Raw genomic sequence first — 19,562 nt, 5'->3', positions numbered from 1 at the left:
CATCGGTAGGGCACCACCTGTATTTGCCGCCACTTGTTTGCATTTTCTCTTTCTAACTGTTAACGCTTAGTAAGCTTGAATTTAAAAGACAGTTTTTGTTCAGCCACCTGACGCTCATTAACCATTTCAGCTCCTGGTTGAGGAACGCCCAGTCATGAAAGCTGAAGTGTTTGCGGCATCGGACTTCATCGTGAGTCTGCTCCGGGTAGGCAGTCCGAGCAGCTTGAGTGAAGAGAACTTGATGGTTTTCCGGGATACGCTGGCCATGGTAATGCGGAATCATTACCACAACCATTGGTTCCCGGAAAGGCCATTCAAGGGCTCGGGCTACCGGTGCATCCGAATCAACGGTCAGATGGACCCTTTGGTGGCGGCGGCGGGGGCCAGCTGTGGCTTGGATGCGGTCTTTCTGCGCTCACTCTTTCCCAGCGAACTGACCCTGTGGGTGGACCCTCACGAGGTGTCGTACCGGATCGGCGAGAACGGCTCCGTCTGTGTGCTGCTGGACGAGCGGGCTCGTCCGGAGCCGGCCAAGAAGGACCGGATGCGCTCCGCGTACGGCAATTTCGGCGGCTGGGCGCCCGAGCCAGTCTCGGCCTGCGCCTTCAGCTAAACACCAGCCCTCCTCGTCGCCTCCCATCCTGCCAGCCATAGTGTGATATGATCTCAGCAAAGTGGTAATTATCGGCGGTGCTAAGAGATGCATGAGCATCAGGGCATGTTTGAGCTGGTGTCCCCTGGGTCATTCATGTGAGCGAAAAAGCTGTCATCGCATTCCCATCTGCCTGAACCCCCGCCCCCACCGAAGCCAGGGCATGAAGAATGCGGAACCAAAAAAATAGCAAAATATAGAAAAAGTGGTGCTAAAGTCAACTGCGAAGTGATAAATATCCGCTCTCCTCAGCCCTGGAGAGGTTCGGGGAAGAGCATCCGAAGACCTTTCCCCTCGTTGTTGACGCCGCCGATCCGAGGAATGGCGATAGGTCCGTGGTGCCATTATTGCTGAGACGACTGGCTCGCTCGTTGTTGACCCAAAATGGTGCAGGCCAGCCATGTTCAAATCTGTTTCGATTATTGTTGACAATTTATTTTGTGCTAATAATGAAGCTAAGCCAAAGGCGAGCTGCTCTGTGAGAGGTATGTGATAGAGAGAAATGTATCTGGAGTGCTGCGCAATCACGCTGGGGATAAGTCCTAGGTGCTCGTGTTCATGTTCATCGTTCGTGACGGCTGAAGTGTCGGCTGCTGCTGGTGTGCTCTGCCGAGGTCAGGTCAGGTCACTTTTGATCCCCGGGTGCGCCAGGAGCGGCTGACCTTTGTTCTCATCGATATCACCCAGGGGCCATCGCTCTCACTGGCCCTTCATTCATCAACTTCCAACTTTTTAATCTGACAAAAGCCGCAAGTACAAGTCGACTTGGGTCGATTCTTTGCACAGTCATTGCAACATGGTTGACCAGTGATGTGGATGGTATTTCTGCGTATTTTATGTATAAATTGGATTGTACTTAATACGACGACAGGGGTCGAAGTCACCTGAGGGTAAAGGTACAAATAAGTCGAGCATAGCCTGTGATTCGTTCCGCCACGCTAGTTTTCTCTCCTGCCTGCTGGGTCAATTTGTTGATTTTATCGAGTTCACTCGCGTGGTCCGGACGTGCTGGTGTTTTAACTGTCGTGCTGGAACCCTATGTATATAGTAACCCTCTTGTTGGCTGTGGCGTGTGGGCGTACCAATTTGGTCGCATCACACACCTGCAAGACGCTTTCCAAATTTGTATTTTATTTGCCTCGATGAGTCCGCCGTGTCGTAGATGTTTTGTACAGAAATATATGCTAATTCTGCAAGTGAACCTATAGTTTGCGTCGTTTTGGTGTGAGGGATACTCTGAATCATGGGTGTCGATTTGTATACCTTTGGGGGTGCTGCAGCACCCCCAATGCTCAAATGAGCACCCCCAATGGTTTTCCGGGCACCCCCAAATGTTCCAGTTTAGCATCCCCAATGATTTGGTCCCTCAAAAACTCCCACTAAATCTGCTTGAGGAAAATAATTGGTTCCGCAGTCTTTCACTACTAAAAATAAAACAATTACGCAGTTTACAATGCATGAAGTAAAGATGTAAAGAAAGTAAAAGTTAGTCTTAAGAAGAAGGGCGTAAAAAGACGTTAAGTTGCAAAGACACTGGTGTGGGTCCGTCGTAGACGGGTGTCGGACCCTTAGAGCTGATGGCGTGTACCCTTTACAAGCCGGCAGGGGGCTCCAGAGACCGGCGACGGGCCCTCAGAGGCCGGCAAAGTGCCATCAGAGGCCGGTGGTACCTTCAGAAACCCTGTGGGGTCGTCTCTAGAGACCGGCACGGGCTCAGATGCCGATGGGGCCCTCAGAGTCGCCGGTGTGGGGCCTTCAAATGTCACCGGTGGGTGGCCATCACATGTGCACTTGTGGGACCTTCAGAAGCGACGATGTTGGGCCCTCAAAGCCGCCGATATAGGGCCTTAAGAGGCACTAGTGTGGGGCCCTCAGATATGGCAATGTATGGCCCTCACAGGCGCCGTTGTGGGGGCTCTCAGAGACACTGGTTTAGGGCCATCACAGGCGCGCGTGTGGCCCTCAGAACTGCTGTTACGGAACGGACCCTTCATAGGCCGACAAGAAGATATCAAGAGGTCACCGGTGCCATCAGGAGCCTTGTGGGGTTCTCAGAGACCGGCATGGCGCTCTCAGACGCCGCTGGGACCCTCCGAGTCACCTGTGTGGGACCGTCAGGGTCGCTGATAACTGACAAGGGCCCTCAGAACCGCCCATGTGGGGTTTTTAAATGCATTGGTGTGGGGCCTCAGAGTTAGGGGTGTGGGGCCCTCAGAGACGCCGGTGTGGCGCTCAGAGGCGCCGGTGAGGGCCCTCACAGTCGCCGTTATAGGGGCCCTCAGCGAAATAGGTGTGGGGCTATTACAGGCGGGTGTGGAGCTCCCAGAGAGCTCCCAGAGCCCCCTAACCCAGCCAGCAATTTGGTTCGGCGCAAGTCCGTTTTGCCCCGGCAACTCCGACATGCCAGACTCGGGCCAGTATAAAAGGAACGCCGTCAGAACCGGGGTTTGGGTCGATACGGCTCTATTCCGGTTAGCCAGTCTTGGCCGTAGCGCTCCCGGGTTGGTATGGTTCCGGACCGCCAAGTCTGGCTCAAGTCCGGCTCCCTGCCACGGCTCAAGTCCGGCTCCCTTACGACCAGTCCGGCTGCCTCATAGCTGCTCTGGCTTACTGTGGCTGAAGTACGGTGGAGGTACGGCACGGCTGATGCGGCATAAGTCCGGCTGTGGTGCGGGCGAGCTCCGGGATCGTGTCAGCTCCACTAGAGCCCCAGACCTTGCCCGTACTTTAGCCGGAGCAAATGCCTGAGCTATCCAGAGTAAAACCAGCTACGGCCAAGGCCAAATTTGCTGGCTGGGAATAGGCCGGTTAGGACCCCCAGAGTCCGGCAAGTGGCCCTCCGAAGCCGGTAAGGGGCCCTCAGAGGCTGGCTTGGGCCCTTATGGAGATCTTATTGTTGATACTTGTGGGCCCATGAGGTGTTTTTTACGAGCCCTGTGGGGCCCTTCTGAGTCCAAATATGGTCAACATGGACCCTCAGGCCCGAATAACCCGAGGGGACCCTGAACCTGATGGGGGGGGGGCACGTGCCTCACGGGCCCACCTGGCTACGCCACTGAGGAAAATCGTAAACCTGTAAATATCCAAATGCGATCACCTTTCATTTTTTCAGCGATTATTGTGATCGTCTAATTACTGCCAGAGCATCATAGCTACCGTTGTCTCCGCGCAATGTCCGCCCCTGCGGACCGCAGCGACTGCTGCACCGGTGCTAATCGCCGTCATCGGTTTCTGTCACCTTTTAACAGAGGTGCCGGGGCTGCTGCCATACTGCCGGCAAATATACGACTTTTTTCGGAAAGATGTTTATGTAATAAGGTAGCCAAGTACTAGGGCGAGCGGAATGATTTTCAAGAAGAACGTTCTGCCCTTGGGAAATATTAGTGGAAATCTCGGCATTATCAGTATTCAGTACCTTATGGGGATAACCAACCCTATACGGTTGTGCCCCATAGCAAAGCTGCAATCTTTCACCCGGTGCAGGGGTTGAGCACCCCCAACCATTTTGAAAAATCGACACCCCTGCTCTGAATTTCGAGCACGCTTGCCAAGTGCAGTATTAGCAATTTCCGACGACTCATCCGCTTACTGATCCTGCAAGATGCTGTTTTGAAAATATCTTATGAAATTGAGCAGGCATAATCGATGAGAAGATGAAGTCGATATTGAAGCTTTTAGGAAAGGCATAAAGCTTCGAATGATGTTAACGGGATTATTGCTAGTTTAAAATATTTTAACTGCGAAGCAGCATGCGCCAGCTACATCGAAGGAAAGGTGAAAGAAGTGATTGTGAATGCACATTGTGTAGCGATCCAGAAGAATTGAAGATCAAGGAATAAGGCCGCAAATGTGTGTGTCTGACTACTATCCACGACATTGGTCTGTGGTGTTGACGGTGGTGGGCAGACCAGAATGGATCCAAGAAAATGCATCTTGGATCTGATCCCACGGATCTTTAACTCGGATCCGATAGGATCATAGATAGAGCTTTGTTTGTCGTGGACCTATTGGGATCATAAATCTGGACTGGTTGTCCAATGAGATCATAGATCCTCACTCAATATTTTGTCGACACATTACTCCTCAAGAAACGCCTGGTCCTGCTTTATTGTTATGTGATTATGCTTCAGAATTCATTGTTATGTGGTACTTTGTGACATGGAACCACATGGAAACATGGTTTCATTGGTTTCACTTGTTAGTTGTTAGGTCGATAGGATCCACTCGGATCATAGATCCCTGTTCTTTGTTTGACGTCAGATCCTATGAGATCATAGGTCGAGGATATATTTTCCACATAGGATCCAATTGAAGACGGCAACTAAGAGACGTGTTGCGCTGTTACTCAATGCAGCAGGCTCCTGGCTTTTAAGATTCGTTTTGCATACAGTGCATACACAAACGAGTAAATTTATCAGTGAAAAATGTATCAGTGTCCGATTAAATTGTCGAGCGGCCGCCAACATTCAGTGTTACCGTCCCAAAAATAATATCAATCCATTTAACACCTGTGATAAAAATTGTAACATCCGATTTTTTTTTTTACATGTATGACCTTGATGTCAGCAAATCTAGGCGCTAAAACTAGGCGCAAAACTAGGCGATAGAGCTATTAGGCATCAAACTCCGTTTGAATTTTAAATACTTAGCTGACCAGTGACAATGTTCTCAGAGGTAAGAAAGCGGGCCGACTCGGGGGCATCCATATGTTCCCCAGTTCATATTTGCCACACATATGCCACAGCAGATTCTGTAGGTTGTAGGTAGGTGGTACACTCGGGGACAGATTGATGTTCCACCACTCCCTACCCATCGGGCGATCCCATGGCTCAGCACTGGCTGCTTCCAGTGTTGCCTGCCCTCCGCACTGCTCAGCACTGCCTGCCAGTGCCAGTGCTGCCAGTGCTGCCACTGGCAGCAGCCAGTGCTGAGCCATGGGAGCCCGATGGGTAGGGAGTGGTGGAACATCAATCTGCCCCCGAGTGTACGTTGTAGGGTGTAGGTAAGGTTAGGTTAGGCTATAGGTATTATATTCTGTTTTATATTTTAATGTGAAAAGACAATTGTGACGATCGTGAGACGTGGACTTAATGGCACATATGATATACACCCTGTCGGCGCTAACCAGCACGATTATTAATTATTAATTAACCCTCGCCATTGTGGGGAAGGGATGGGTGAGCATTGGGCCTACACCGGAAACCTGGCGTCGTCCCAAACCTTGCGATTATTTCAATCCCACAGGTTATTTCCAATGATTTGAACCCTTCTGGTTTCCAACGCAATACATTTTTTTTTTTTTAGCATAGACCACTACACATTAAGGGCGCTGTAAAATACGTGACGGTGGCCGGTGGCGGCTGCTGCGTGTCGTCCCGGGCTCGGAGGCCGCCGGAACCGGACGTCAGAGCCCAGTGGCCTCGCCGGTCGGCTCTAATGGTCGGGGGGACATTGGGAGCGGACATGTGGGGCAGGCGCTGGGGCCCCGCTGGGGGTACATCCTGGATACACGGCGGCTGCGGGTCCAGCCAGCCAGCCGCTGTCTGTAATGCGGGCACTGCCGGCCGACACGGTCACCAGATCGGCCCGCATCAGCCCCGTCAACGCCGAGTTCGAGCCGCGCACGAAACATGACAATCGACCCGGATTATTTATTATTATTATTATTATTTCATATTCCCACTAACCACCATTCGGTGGGCATTACAGAGGGAAACACATTGACACACATAAACCATATACATACAATACAGGCAGCGCAGTGCCCTGTCATTCATAAACACGTATAACGAAATCAAAATGCAGAACAAAAGCGATTTTCTATAACACAAAGTTTGATGAGACAGCGAAGCCTCATAATTAACCGGCAATTATTACAACGAACAATGTGACATCACCGGAACAACACCACATACATATGCATCATTTTACCGCGTGATTTTCCAAAATATATTTCACAAAATCAGCTTTCGAATAGAATTCGAATTCGAATTCGAATAGAATTCGAACCCGGCAGTCTATCAGGCCGTGTTCCCTAGGTATGCAATTAGTGTATTGCGACACTGCGCTGAGCGGCTTATTTCGTGCTCCCTTGGGCTCGCTAATTAATGTTTTGGGTTGCACGCCACACAGTTATCCGTATGAGCGCCAACTGCTTTTAATGTTTACAGTGTAATGTTTATAGAGCATATACCAGCACACATTGCCCCAACAGACGGTAAATAACTTTTGAAAATACCAATTTCCAATTTTAGTGTTTTCTGGACCAAAATTTTGCGAGGAATCCGATGGTGTGGTCATCAAAATCTGGAAAATTTCTATTTTGGAGATAGCACCTATTTTTTGAAAAATAAATATTCGTCAGGCTTAATAGTCAAATAAATTGGAAATATAATGAGTTAATTTTTGTAACAACACTAGAATGTGTCGAACATGAATTAGAGATATATTTTAGCTGAGATGATACTATATCTGCGCATACATGTACATGAACTAGTACATTAACCCTCGCCGGCCGAGAAGGGGTGGGGCGGGTGCCGCCTAATAGGGCTTTTCGCGATAGCTTAAAACTCGCTTAGGGTAGACAGCTGAAACTTGGCATACCTAATCTTTTATTCAAGCTGGATCTTTTGACCTCAACTGCGTTTTCAGGTCAGGTCAGGTCACTGACCTATGACGTCATAAATGAGCCTCTGCGAGGTCCTCAGATGTTGCAACTTTGCAACGCCCTCAGTGCCAGAGGAACTTTCACAGGAAGATGAAACTTACAGGACTTAGTATCCTTCAGAGGTCTCACAACTTGTATATCTCGGATTTAACCTAAATGTCACATGAGGTCAGGTCGGTCACGTGACCTCACCATTATAAGTCAATGGGGGAAATATGAAAACTGTTATTTTGGCGCCGGAAATGATCTAAAACTGTCCCAAGCACATGAAATCGTGGTTTCATGTACTCTTTGTAAGGTCCGATCATGAAGCCACGATTTCATGTGCTTGGGATAGTTTTAGATCATTACCGCGCCAAAATAACAGTTTTCGTATTTCCCCCATTGACTTATAATGGTGAGGTCACGTGACCGACCTGACCTCATGTGACATTTAGGTTAAATCCGAGATATACAAGTTGTGAGACCTCTGAAGGATACTACGTCCTGTAAGTTTTATCTTCCTGTGAAAGTTCCTCTGGCACTGAGGGCGTTGCAAAGTTGCAACATCTGAGGACCTCGCAGAGGCTCATTTATGACGTCATAGGTCAGTGACCTGACCTGACCTGAAAAGTGAAAACGCAGTTGAGGTCAAAAGATCCAGCTTGAATAAAAGATTAGGTATGCCAAGTTTCAGCTGTCTACCCTAAGCGAGTTTTAAGCTATCGCGAAAAGCCCTATTAGGCGGCACCCGCCCCACCCCTTCTGGGCCGACGAGGGTTAATGTACTAGTTCATGTACATGTATGCGCAGATATAGTATCATCTCAGCTAAAATATATCTCTGATTCATGTTCGACACATTCTAGTGTTGTTACAAAAATTAACTCATTATATTTCCAATTTATTTGACTATTAAGCCTGACGAATATTTATTTTTCAAAAAATAGGTGCTATCTCCAAAATGGAAATTTTTCAGATTTCGGGGACCACACCATCGGATTCCTCGCAAAATTTTGGTCCAGAAAACACTAAAATTGGAAATTGGTATTTTCAAAAGTTATTTACCGTCTGTTGGGGCAATGTGAGCAGGCAGCAGCTAGAAATGCATTTGCAGAATGGGTTGAGGCTCAAATGTTGGTAGGCGCAGGTTGTTTGGAAATTGAGAAACACTATTCGCCATAATAGTGTTTTCCAATCGATACGGTCGGGTGCCTGTCTGTTTCGATCTTTAAATAGGGTTGAACAAGAGGTCAAACGGAACGGATTGGGGGGTGGGGGGTGGGGGGAGAGGTCACCACCACCCGTCTGCAGGGGGGCGGGGGGGGGGGGGGGCGAGGCCTCCTCAGGTGGCGACGACGCAGCTTATCCCGTCGGACGTTAGCGGGTCAGGGCCGCTGTGAGCGGGCCGTGACGGCGCCGCGAGCCCCGCTCGGCACGCGAGTCGGCTCCCTCGGCCGGGCCGCGGCCCTCTGAGCGCTGCGTGCGCGCTGAAAAACCCGCGAGCACGCGCCGCCGCCGCCGGGCAGCTCCCGCGCCGCATATGGCACCGACCGGCCCACTGCACCGGGCCAGTGCAGAGGGGAGGTCAAACGACTGCGGTCGGTCAGTCCGACCGGTCGAACGACCGCGCCGGTCGGTTCGACCGATATACCCCGTGCTGGACCTCCCGTCGGATAACGATGATGGACGCGGTGCTAAACTGAAGCAGCTGTCATGCAGGCTATTACGATATTGATTTGCGGTCGAGTGCTGTGACCTCGTTCCAGGTTAACTACCGGCTGGGAGGGCTGTTAGGACCTAAAGATGGTTGTTACGATACAACAAATCCTGACCTGTTTTAATAACTGATCGTGCACAGTCACGGCAAGGACTTTGGCGTAACCACAAGGGTCAATATGTAGTGGAGGGCAGCGATTTCGTGATCCTGTAAAGCTGTGCATTATACGGCCTAGAACATAACTTTAATCCTCCATATTTCTTCATAGTTCACGTAAAATATAATGTTCCTATCGTTATTTTTTGAATATTTTTTCTTCTTAATGATTTATGTGGCACTAACCCCAAACGTTCATTGGCTCTGTGAAAACCGCACTGGTTGATAAATCAAACTAGAATCACTCAACAGCTCACCAGATTGGGAGGATTTGTCTTAATTCGCCCTCGCGGAGATTTAGAATGAAGATGAGGGTGTGCTTTTCTCGAGTTTTTTTTCCATCCCTCTGCGTCTCTATCCCTAACGTCTCTTTTCTCCCTTTTTCTCTCTCATTTCTCTCTCTCTCCTTTTTCTCTCTCATTTCTCTCTCTCTCTCTCTCTCTCTCTCTCTCTCTCTCTCTCTCTCTCTCTCTCTCTCTCTCTCTCTCTCTCTCTCTCTCTCTCTCTCTCTCTCTCTCTCTCTCTCTCTCATTCTCTCGCACACTCACTCCCTGTCCCCTTTCACTCCTAATACCAAAAACATGCTGTCATCCTTTATTTTGTTATTTATTTAACTTTGATGTCAAAATGGGATATTCTTGAAGCGGCACTTATGATTCCAGTCAGCATGCGAGTCGATTCAGTTCAGTCCGATTCCAGATTCCAGTCGAAGACCTGAAAGACCAGTGAGCACACCGAATTTCCCTCACAAAGCGAAAGCGCTTTGTTCGATGCATGGATGCTGCTGGTTGTCTCTTTAAACGGCCGAAGTGTCGCATGCGTTACATACCGCCATGAAGAGTTACGAGTACAATGGCAGCCGGGCCGCGGAGCACCGCAGCTCCCGGCTTTCTAAAGTTTCATCACAGCACTACCCTGCTGTCATGGCCGGCGTATTGACTGACGAAATGGCAGGGACGTAAAGGAAAGATGAACGAAAAGACAGACTGATAGGTCGACGATAGGACCACGGCCGTATGACGGGCGGACGGACTGCATGTGACGGGTGGACGGACCATATGAAAGTCTTACGGAGCGTACGACGTGCCGGGTGGACCAGTGGACTTACAGACGGTTGGCGGACAGTCTGCTGTCAGCAGTCTGCTGGGACTGTGGGAGCCCGCTGTTACCAGGCTGTGGGACTGCTACCTGTCGGCTGTTACCTGTTGCCTGTTACCAGGCTGCGGGATTGTGGGAGCCCGCGACCGGCGCGGGAGCCGCTGCTCCGTCCGACGGCGGAGCCTGGCTCCGGCGCTGGGAGCGGCGCGAGCTCCTTTCTCGCGCGGTAGAGCGGCGACCTCGCCGTGATGCGACCGGCGACCGTCAGCGGCCGCTGCGTGTGTGGCTGACCCGGTTACGACAGCGCGCGGCGACACACACGGACAGACAGACATATATACAGACAGACGAAGACAGAACAGACACAGACAGACAGACACAGACAGACAGACACGCAGACAGACAGACAGATGCACACACAGACAGAACGGAAACACAGACTGACATACAAACAGAGACAGACAGACAGACAGATTGACAGAGACAGATATAGACACGCAGCGATTGTCGCAGTGTTGACATTGGAAGACAAACTAATTTGGAACGCTTTGGGACTGTAAGATGGCGGCATTCTGTGACAGTCTCGCTCCATGCCACCTCTGACCTCACTGAGCGCTGCTCGGTGGGCGGGACGGTTGACCTGACCGACTGCCCGCGGCGGTGCCGCCCCCGTATCGGGGTCAGCCGTCCACCGGGCCGGCGGCGACGGGCGCCGCTCGCTAATGGCCGCCGCACGGCGCCGCAGCTCGCGAGTGGAACAATCCACCTGTCCTAGATCGGCAGCGCGGCACGGCGCCGCCCTCTCGGCGGACCCACATATACGCCGTCTGGGCGGTTCACGGAGCCACCGGTCACGGCCAGCAGGTCACGAACTGTGGCTCTGCACAGTAACCGTCTGAGCGACTGTAAAGGAGAACATTGGGAGCGGTGTATGTAGTTTCGGAAAAATGCCGTTCTTTTCGGGAAGCGGTGGACACTGCATGTTCTTATGAATATCAGCGCTCTGCCCTGGCAGGCGCGCACACAGGATTTTTGAATGGGGGGGGCACGACCTTCGAACTGGGCCCCCCATGCCGAAGGGCCCCCCCCCCAAAAAAAAAAATACGGCCCACGGGGCTATATTTCGGTTGGTTTGAAGCTTGAGCAATTGGTTTGTCAATGCATGGTAAAACAATTATTTCGGTATCAGCTTAGTTTTCAAAACATATAGGTATATTTTTACGCTAGGCTGTTTTTTTCTCAAATGCGACTCAGAGCCGGTACATATACCTAATCATCTAGTTTATTACGTAAAACATTTCATTAATAAACATTTTTAGCAGGTCCCTCAGAAATCAGCCCCGGGCAGCGACTGACTGCCGGCCGGCCGACCGGCCCTGGGTGGCTAGAAGCAGGGGCCTGTCACTGTTTGGCCCAGCTGTGTAGGAGCGGGAGGAGCACTCCTTTTTCACGTATATTCGCATATTTTTTTAGGCACATCGACATGAAATGTCATTATATCTGATACGATGCGGGATCACAGACTAGAGATCCAGCTTATAACTTATATTTAATGCTTAACCAATGAATCAAATCAACAAGACTATGTACGATGCATGTCGGACACGTACCCAGAATTTCGCCCAAGAGGGGGTCACCTGCTGGTCACCTGACCCCGGGCCCGCGAGTCACCCGGGCGCCCGGGGTCAGCTCAGGCAAGGATGTACCCAGGACCTTTCGATGGGAGGAGGGAGGCACGGTGGGTCCAGTCTCACTGGCAGACGAGTCTCTTTAAAACGGTCTTTGCATGAGAAAATGTGGAAAATTGGCAAGCAAAAGTATCATTTATGCCCGAGGAGTGTGCCTAATGTACACTAATGCCTAATTTACATGGTATTTTACGAGCGAGCCAAGCGAGCGAGCTCCTCAGAGTCACCGGTGTGTGGCGCGTTCAGAGGTGCCAGTGAAAGGCCGTCAGATGCGCTGGTGTTGGGTCCTCACAGGCGCCGTTACGGGGTCTTAGGGCTTAGAGACACTGGTGGGGCCATCATTGGCATGTGTGTGGCCCTGCAAAATGGCCTGCAAGTGGAAAGTGGCCCGTCATAGGCTGGCAAGGACACTCGGAGGCTGGTAAGAGGCCCTCAGAGTCACTGGTACGTGGCCCTCAGAGGCGTCGGTGTGGGGACTTTCAGAGCCGCCGATGTAGGCCCTTAAGATGCGCTGGTGGAGGTCCCTTGGAGGTGGGGCGAGGGGCCTCGCAGTTGCCGTTGTGGGTGCCTTTAGAAACACTGGTGTGGACCGTGTGTCTATCACAGACGGATGTGGAGCCATAGCAGCCAATCCCTTGTTGGCCGTTACTACTTAGGGCCCTGAGCGGCCGGCGAGGTCTCTCAGAAACCGGCATTGGGCCTTTATGAAGAAAATTGTGGCTACATAGGAGCCAATAACGTCCCTCCACAAGCCCTGTGGTGTCCTTCCGAGTTGAAGTGCGGCCAGCGCGAACCCTCTGCTACTAACTGGCGCCGCAGGGCCCCTTGGTTTCGAAGGAACCCTAAACCCGAGAACGGGCACGTACCCCCTCGCTCCCTTGCTATGTCACTGAATCCAAGTGATGGGACCCTTTAGGTAATCAGGGTCGTTTCAGATGACCAGGGGTTTTCAATTGATCAGCACTGAAAACAAGTTGAAAGAACGTTATGCAAAAGCATCTTAAAATATTCCACACTTAGGTTTTTTGGGTATTAGGGTAAACTGGCTTAGAGGCGAAGCAGAACGTCTGGTTCATAAAGAACACACACCGTGTTTCACATAGACCGAAGACACGTGCTGCTTCTTCGCGTGCAATCTTAGTGGCCCCAGGGGGGCTTCAACTCGACCAACACCGGTTCTTCTTCGTTCTCCCTAGTCACGTGATATTACGTCACACCAAGCGCGCGAAAGATAAACCCTTTGAAGGTTTTGCACGAACTAGCATCGGGTTTAAGAAGAAGGGGTTGTGGTTTAATCAGTGTAATGGCTTTCATCAAGACCACGCCCGCGGTACCACGTTCTAGCGTCCACCGGAAGCGATCGCCATTTTTCGATCGCGTTGGATCACGCTTTGTGCAGTGACGAGCGGCTGGTGCAAGATTGGGTGAATGGCAAGTAATCAAATATTGAAGAACTGAAATAAGGTTAATTTTTTGCTTGTCAAGTGTTGTGTATTATTTATATTACTTGTGATTGACCATAATAAGCAATATCACAACGCTCTTCAAATGCATGGATGAATGCATTGGATGAAGACAATTCATATGCAAGACCAATCAATGCAGTAAGTATTTATATGTTGTATAAATGCCCCATAGCATAAATTATGCATGTGGTATTTAGACAAATCTTCCAAATGAAGATAAACCAGGAATAGAATCAGCTTGCCATTTTGGGGTCAATTGATTAGGTATAATTTGGCTGATTTTAATAAACATATGTTCGTGCTGATTTAGTGCAATATTTTATCTATACTGCACTTTATATGTCAAGTGCATTATTTTATTTTTGGAGTAGGCTCATGGTCTCTGAAGTCAATCTAAGTTTCTTTACTCCCTGCCTGTTGAATAACGCATCCGCCCGACTCTTCATTCTAGGGGACGAGGCCATCTCCGCTCTGATTGAGGCCCTGGAGTCTGAGGAGAGCGTCCTGGCGCGCGCCGCGCGGAGACGTCGACATCGTCGAAAACGCTGGCTTGGGGCTGGTGGTGGAAGGAGAAACTGTATGTGATTTGGGAGAATGCGATATCGCCACCCGGCTGCTGACATGGGCGATAGCGCAAACATACAGTGTTTGTGAAAACATCCACTTGCTAAAGCTAAAAATGTGTTCATATTTGGCTCCTGGAGTTCTTTGGCTTGGATGTGTAAGGCAAGTGACGCGGCCGAATGGAAAGCGTTCCTGCAGGCTGATTGCGGGCTGATCGCAGACTGAATGCGGGCTGGTTGCGGGCTGATCGCATGGGCTGGTTGCGGGCTGGTTGTTCCTGACTGGAGACTTGCAGGCTGATTGCTCAGAGTAAAGTGGAAGGTAATACATTTTAAGGTGTATCAAGTACTGTGTTTGCGCAGCAGATGTGACGGCGCAGGTCGATAGCCATGCATGGGAGGTTCAATAGACGAATGAACGGGGATTTTGCGGTATTGCAATAGAACTGAAAGGGTTCTACAACCGATATTCAGAACACAGGGTGGTTTCCCTATAAACCTCAGGGACTTCTTCACAGACCCTTTGGGGTTCTTATCTAGGTGCTAAGAACGCTCTTATTATAAACCCTAAACCTCATAAGAGTCTTTGGAAGAATCGTGTGGATTCTTTTGATGAGAATGCAAAGCCGTCTACGTGAAGAACCATGGAGGTTCTGAAAAACGGTGGCATAACATTTTACCCCACAGGGGTCTAAATACCCCTGTACGTTCTTAACGTTCTTCCAAAGTGTTTTCAGTGAGGGGCCCATCCAGGTGACCATGGGCCCCTCTGGTAACCAGGCGCCCCTTAAAGGTAGTGTGCCACCTTTGAAAGATTTCCCATTTTATTTTTCCTAGGATAAGAAGCTTCTGTTTTTATCTAATATCGCAAAAAAATCAAAAATGGGCCTGGAATAGTGCCTTTTTCGCCTAAAAGTTTTTCGGTTGTTAGATATGTATAACAACTGTAGTGGGCTCACCTGCAAACAGGCGTCGGGCAACAATCGCGAATGCGGCGCACTTGTGACAATAAGCAAAGGTCATTATAGTGTTACGACCATACGACGTACGGGAATGAGTTATCAGCTGTCTAATCGTAGACAACACAATGTCGAGCTTGTAAGCCCGTATTGGTATTGTTTCTTTTATTTGGCTGTCGAACATTATTTATGGTTTGAAATATGATTTTATGTAAAATAATTGATATGAAAAAGCCGTCTTATAAGTTATGACCCCATTTCACCACACGCAAGTGGCAGAAATGACAATGATCAGCTGACGCATTTTTCTTGGCCGAAGTCAGAGCGCGCGGCCCGACGCACCACGCGTATTTGGAAATTCCGACCTCGACGAGCATCAGAAGCCACCTAACAGGCGTGTTCGAAACCGCAGGAGATGATGATGAACGGGTTTGTCGAAACTTGATTGGATGAGCATATCGGTAATAGCGATTTCAGTGTGTGCATTTATTGTTCATAGTGGTGTGAAATGTGGTTGGGGTACGACCGACAACCCGTCGGGGCGAATTTCGCACTGGGGTACTCAAAATTTGAAGAATTTAAGACGTTTCCATGAGTTTTGAAGGTATGGATAAGTTCTAAAAATCCGGTTCTCCTTATCTGGGCCATTAACTCCATACGGTCCAAGAAAGCTGGCACACTACCTTTAAGCAACCAGGGACCCCATCAATAACCAGGGCCCCTCAGTAAACGGGGGCCACTCAGGTAAGTGTAGGAGTCCCGCAGATAACCAGGGTCGGCAAGGTTTCTCAGGTCCGTTTTTTGACAAGGCTCTTATTGACTCAGGTGCGAGCCCTTTGCCATCAGCAGAGGGCCCTTTCAAGCCCTTTGAGGGCCGTTTAACGTCTCTTGCGTTCCCATTGAGGCCTTCTAAGGGCCCTTTGAGCAGTCGAGGGGCTTTTGAGGCCTTTTGAGGGTCTCTTGACGTCAGCTGAGGACCGTTGGACGCCAGCTGAGGATCGTTTTTGGGCCTTCTGATGGCCATTAGACGCCAATGGATGACCGTCTGACACCAACTGGGGCCCTCTGACACCATCTAAGGGCACTTTAAGTTTGACGCTAGCTCAGGGCCCTCTGACATTAGCTGGGGGGCCCTCTGACGCTAGCTCAAGGCCCTTTGACGCTCTTTAAGGCCTTCTGAGGGTCCCTTGAGGTCTTCTAAGGGTCCCTTGAGGCTTTTTGAGGGCCGCTTGACGCCAACTGAGGACCGTTTGAGGCCTTCTGATGGCCATTTGGCGCCAGCTGGGGGCCATCTGGCACCAGCTGGGGGCCCTCTGTCACCAGCTAAGGACCCTTTAGAGCCTTCGGAGAGCCATTTGACGCAAGGGCATGGCCCTCCGACGCCAGCTCAGGGACCTTTGACACCCTTTAAGGCCTTCTGACGTCCGTTTGACGTTAGCTGAGGGCCCTTTGAGACTATCTGAGGGCCCTTTAAGGCCATCTGAGAGTCCTTTGAGGTCATCTAAGGGCTCCTTAAGGCCATCTGAGGGCCCTTTGACACCATCTAAGGGCCCTTTGACACCAGATGAGGGCCCTATGACGCTAACTGAGGGCCCTTCGAGGCCATCTGAGGGCCTTTTGAGACCATCTGAGGGCCCTTTAAGGCCATTTGAGGGCCCGTTGTACACGGTCTTCGGTGGTCTAAGGATTAGTTAGAGGCCCATTTCAGGCGGCCTTCGGCCGCCTCAAATGGGCCCCTTCCTTCGAGTTGGGCCCCCCAACTCGAATGGGGGGGGGGGCACGGGCCCGTGTGCCCCCCCCTTGTGTGCGCCCTTGTGCCCTGGTGCTGCCCCGATGCTGTCGTGGTAGGTTGTGAGGACAAACTGAAGTTGTTCTTTTTTCATGCCCATAATACATAAAGACCCATAAAGATAAGAGCATTTTTAAAAATGAAATAGACGTTTAAAGAAATATGTCACCCTGCTTCCATGAAATGTAGCCCACACCAAATTATCAGCCATGGATGAGTTTTTGAAGTGTTCAGCCAAAAGCTTTTTTTGTTTCTTCTTCTTTACTCATGTCAAAAGCGGCTTGAAGTTCAATAACCGATATCAAAGCACTCAACAGCATGCGTAAAAGAGCATCGAACAAAGCTCAAGTAACGTCGGTCTATAGCGTATTTTATCTATCATCACAGGTCAAATTTCATCACCATTTCCACGACCCCCCATCACGCGATAAGATGCATCATGCTTTGTGAGTGAAGTGGAAACAACCAACAGAGGACATTTAATGTTTAGATATGGAGCGTCAGCGCACTTGTGTCACTTTTAACTTTATCATATCTAGCGTTCCGCAGTCTCATCCCAGCGCGAAGGTCAGGGATGTGCTACACGTCGAAAGCTGCCCTTTTACTGCAGATTGTTTGTCTGCGTGTGGCACTACAATCTAAAATCTACATTTTATTTATTTTATTTATTTTCACATTATAACCGTCCGTTCCATCCTGAGATGGCTATTCTCGGCAGTCGTGTCAATATGGCAGAGATAGTGTTCACACATCACACAGACACATACACGCACACGAAGCATACCAATATGTGCCATACGGTGCAAGCGATAAAATAACACATCACATACGGATACGTTTCGAAATACTAATCATCGCCATACTGCTCCCTGAGCAGCCGCGCGCGGTACTCCTTTAAATCTCAACAGATTCAGATCGCGAACTGACGCCGGCAGCCTGTTAACATATCCTAGTTTTTACTAGTCTGATTAGGAAGTTAGCTTGCTTTGCGTACAGTTGAATGTCTTTACTCCTTGGTCTGTTTCTGTTCCGCACTGGACTGGTGTGTCAGACTTTTCCAGGCCCGCCGGTGCCCTGTCTGACTGTGTGTGCGCGGAGCTGCTGCCGATCCTTTCTCGACTGTGTCTGTCGGCTGTGCCTAGTTGAACGGTATACCGCTCTGGGCCGGCCCAGCCGCTCGTTTGGCTCGGCTCAGGGCGGCCGGCCCGGTGCAGGCTGCCGCTAACGGTAAGAACCAGAGCGGGTCGGCAACGGTGTCGGTCGCGCCGCTGCCCATACCGCTCCGGCGGGCGGCGGCCGGGTCGGGTCCGGAGCCGACCCTGAGCGGCGGCCGTGCTCCAGGGCCGGCCAGCCGACCCTGAGCCGGGCCGCGGCCAACACACCGCGATAAGGCGGCCGCAGGCTCGAGCTGTTTGTTTGTTTTCAGCTTGGATTGAAGGGTTGATAGTGAGGAAACACTTGGGTCTGTCGATGACAAGACACTCACAACACATTCTGCGCCATCCACTCGATTCATAAAGCTCTAAATAAGCTTTTTGATTCGTTCCCCGCCAATTCTACTTACATCCAAGCATATATTGCGGTCGATCCGCTTCCTGAATCGTGGCGCCTGGACCGGAACGGACTACCGCTCACGGGTGACGCCTCCGTAGGCCGGTGCCGTTCGACGTCGTTCGTCTTAGGGACGATTTAAGGCCTGAATGTTGCGAGAATTTTTTTTTTTAATGGCAAGTTTTTCATAGCAGCACACAACTTTCCCTCATGATAACCAACAACTCCATGTTACTGCTGAGGTCTACACCAGCCTGGTTTGAAGCAGAAATTGGCGCATTTTGTCAATTGGATATCCTCTAGCTATAGAAGTTGCATGCTGCGCTCAAAGAGTAAATTCCAGCAGCGAAAGGCGCATTGCATTAAACATATCGCATGCACACAGTAATGGCCGCCTCCTGGAAGGCGGCTGATCGGGAATCAGACCCCTTCCCCCCCCCCCCTGTGTCACGGTACGCCGGATCGGGCCTGAGTGCCGAGCCCCTCGTGCAGCCGGTACACCGGTAAATGTGCGACGCAGCCTAACGATAGCATTTAGGCTGAGTGGTTCTCAGAATAGCATGTAGGAGCCTGGGGACGACAGGCTTCCATAGGTCAGATTAGTTTCAGCAGGCGCAGCGGCTTACACACATAGACTATCAGAATCGGCACTTAGTGCATTGTCCCTGCAGGCTAACCCTTAGAAATCCTCAGTAAGTTGTCCTATACATGTAACTGCTAAGGCGATGGTATTGGTAATGTATCGCTGATCTCAAGTCTGCGCAGCAATCTTCTTCGGAGCTCTGAGAATCACTAATAGAAACAATGATCCCGATGTCCGGCTCGGCCAGGTAAATGCATTGATGTATTATCCGCTCTGTCATCTGATATCTATGTAAGCATGTGCCTGTATTAAAATAAAGCCATATCCAATCTATCCGAGCCAGTCTTTGTTTTTACCTGTCAGCGCAAAACACCGTGTTGGGTTGCATTTAATCATGGCAAAGGCCTCAGAAAATTACAATCATTGACTCGAGATAATGCTAAGCCTCTACCATCCGTCTCCAACCTACCCATCGGCTTGTCGTTTTTAGTTCCCAGAAGTTGCGTGAGTGCAAATGTATGTAAATGGGCGATTAGTTATAGGTATGTCCTCCCGATCCCGAAGTGTCTTTGGGTTTTACTATGGTGGTACAGTAGCAAATGATGCATTTCCACTGATTACTGTAGCTATACGGACTACGTGACCGTCTGGGTGATACGAGTGGCCTGCGCATTGCGCCGTGCACACCGTTG

At 50.3% G+C, this 19,562-nt stretch overlaps 1 protein-coding gene across 1 annotated transcript; it reads left to right on the top strand.

The window, feature by feature from the left end:
- The first annotated feature begins 130 nt into the window (after positions 1–130).
- On the top strand, positions 131–1,853 carry LOC122389071 (protein BTG2-like). Its single transcript, XM_043380754.1, has one exon. It carries the CDS (start codon positions 155–157, stop codon positions 611–613), a length of 459 nt encoding a protein of 152 aa, XP_043236689.1. The 5' UTR covers positions 131–154; the 3' UTR covers positions 614–1,853.
- The last annotated feature ends 17,709 nt before the right edge of the window (positions 1,854–19,562 follow it).

The sequence above is a fragment of the Amphibalanus amphitrite genome, unplaced genomic scaffold (genome assembly GCF_019059575.1).
Source record: "Amphibalanus amphitrite isolate SeventyFive unplaced genomic scaffold, NRLGWU_Aamphi_draft 000019F_arrow, whole genome shotgun sequence".
Lineage (NCBI taxonomy): Eukaryota > Metazoa > Arthropoda > Thecostraca > Balanomorpha > Balanidae > Amphibalanus > Amphibalanus amphitrite.
This window is presented reverse-complemented; position numbering and strand designations above follow the sequence as displayed.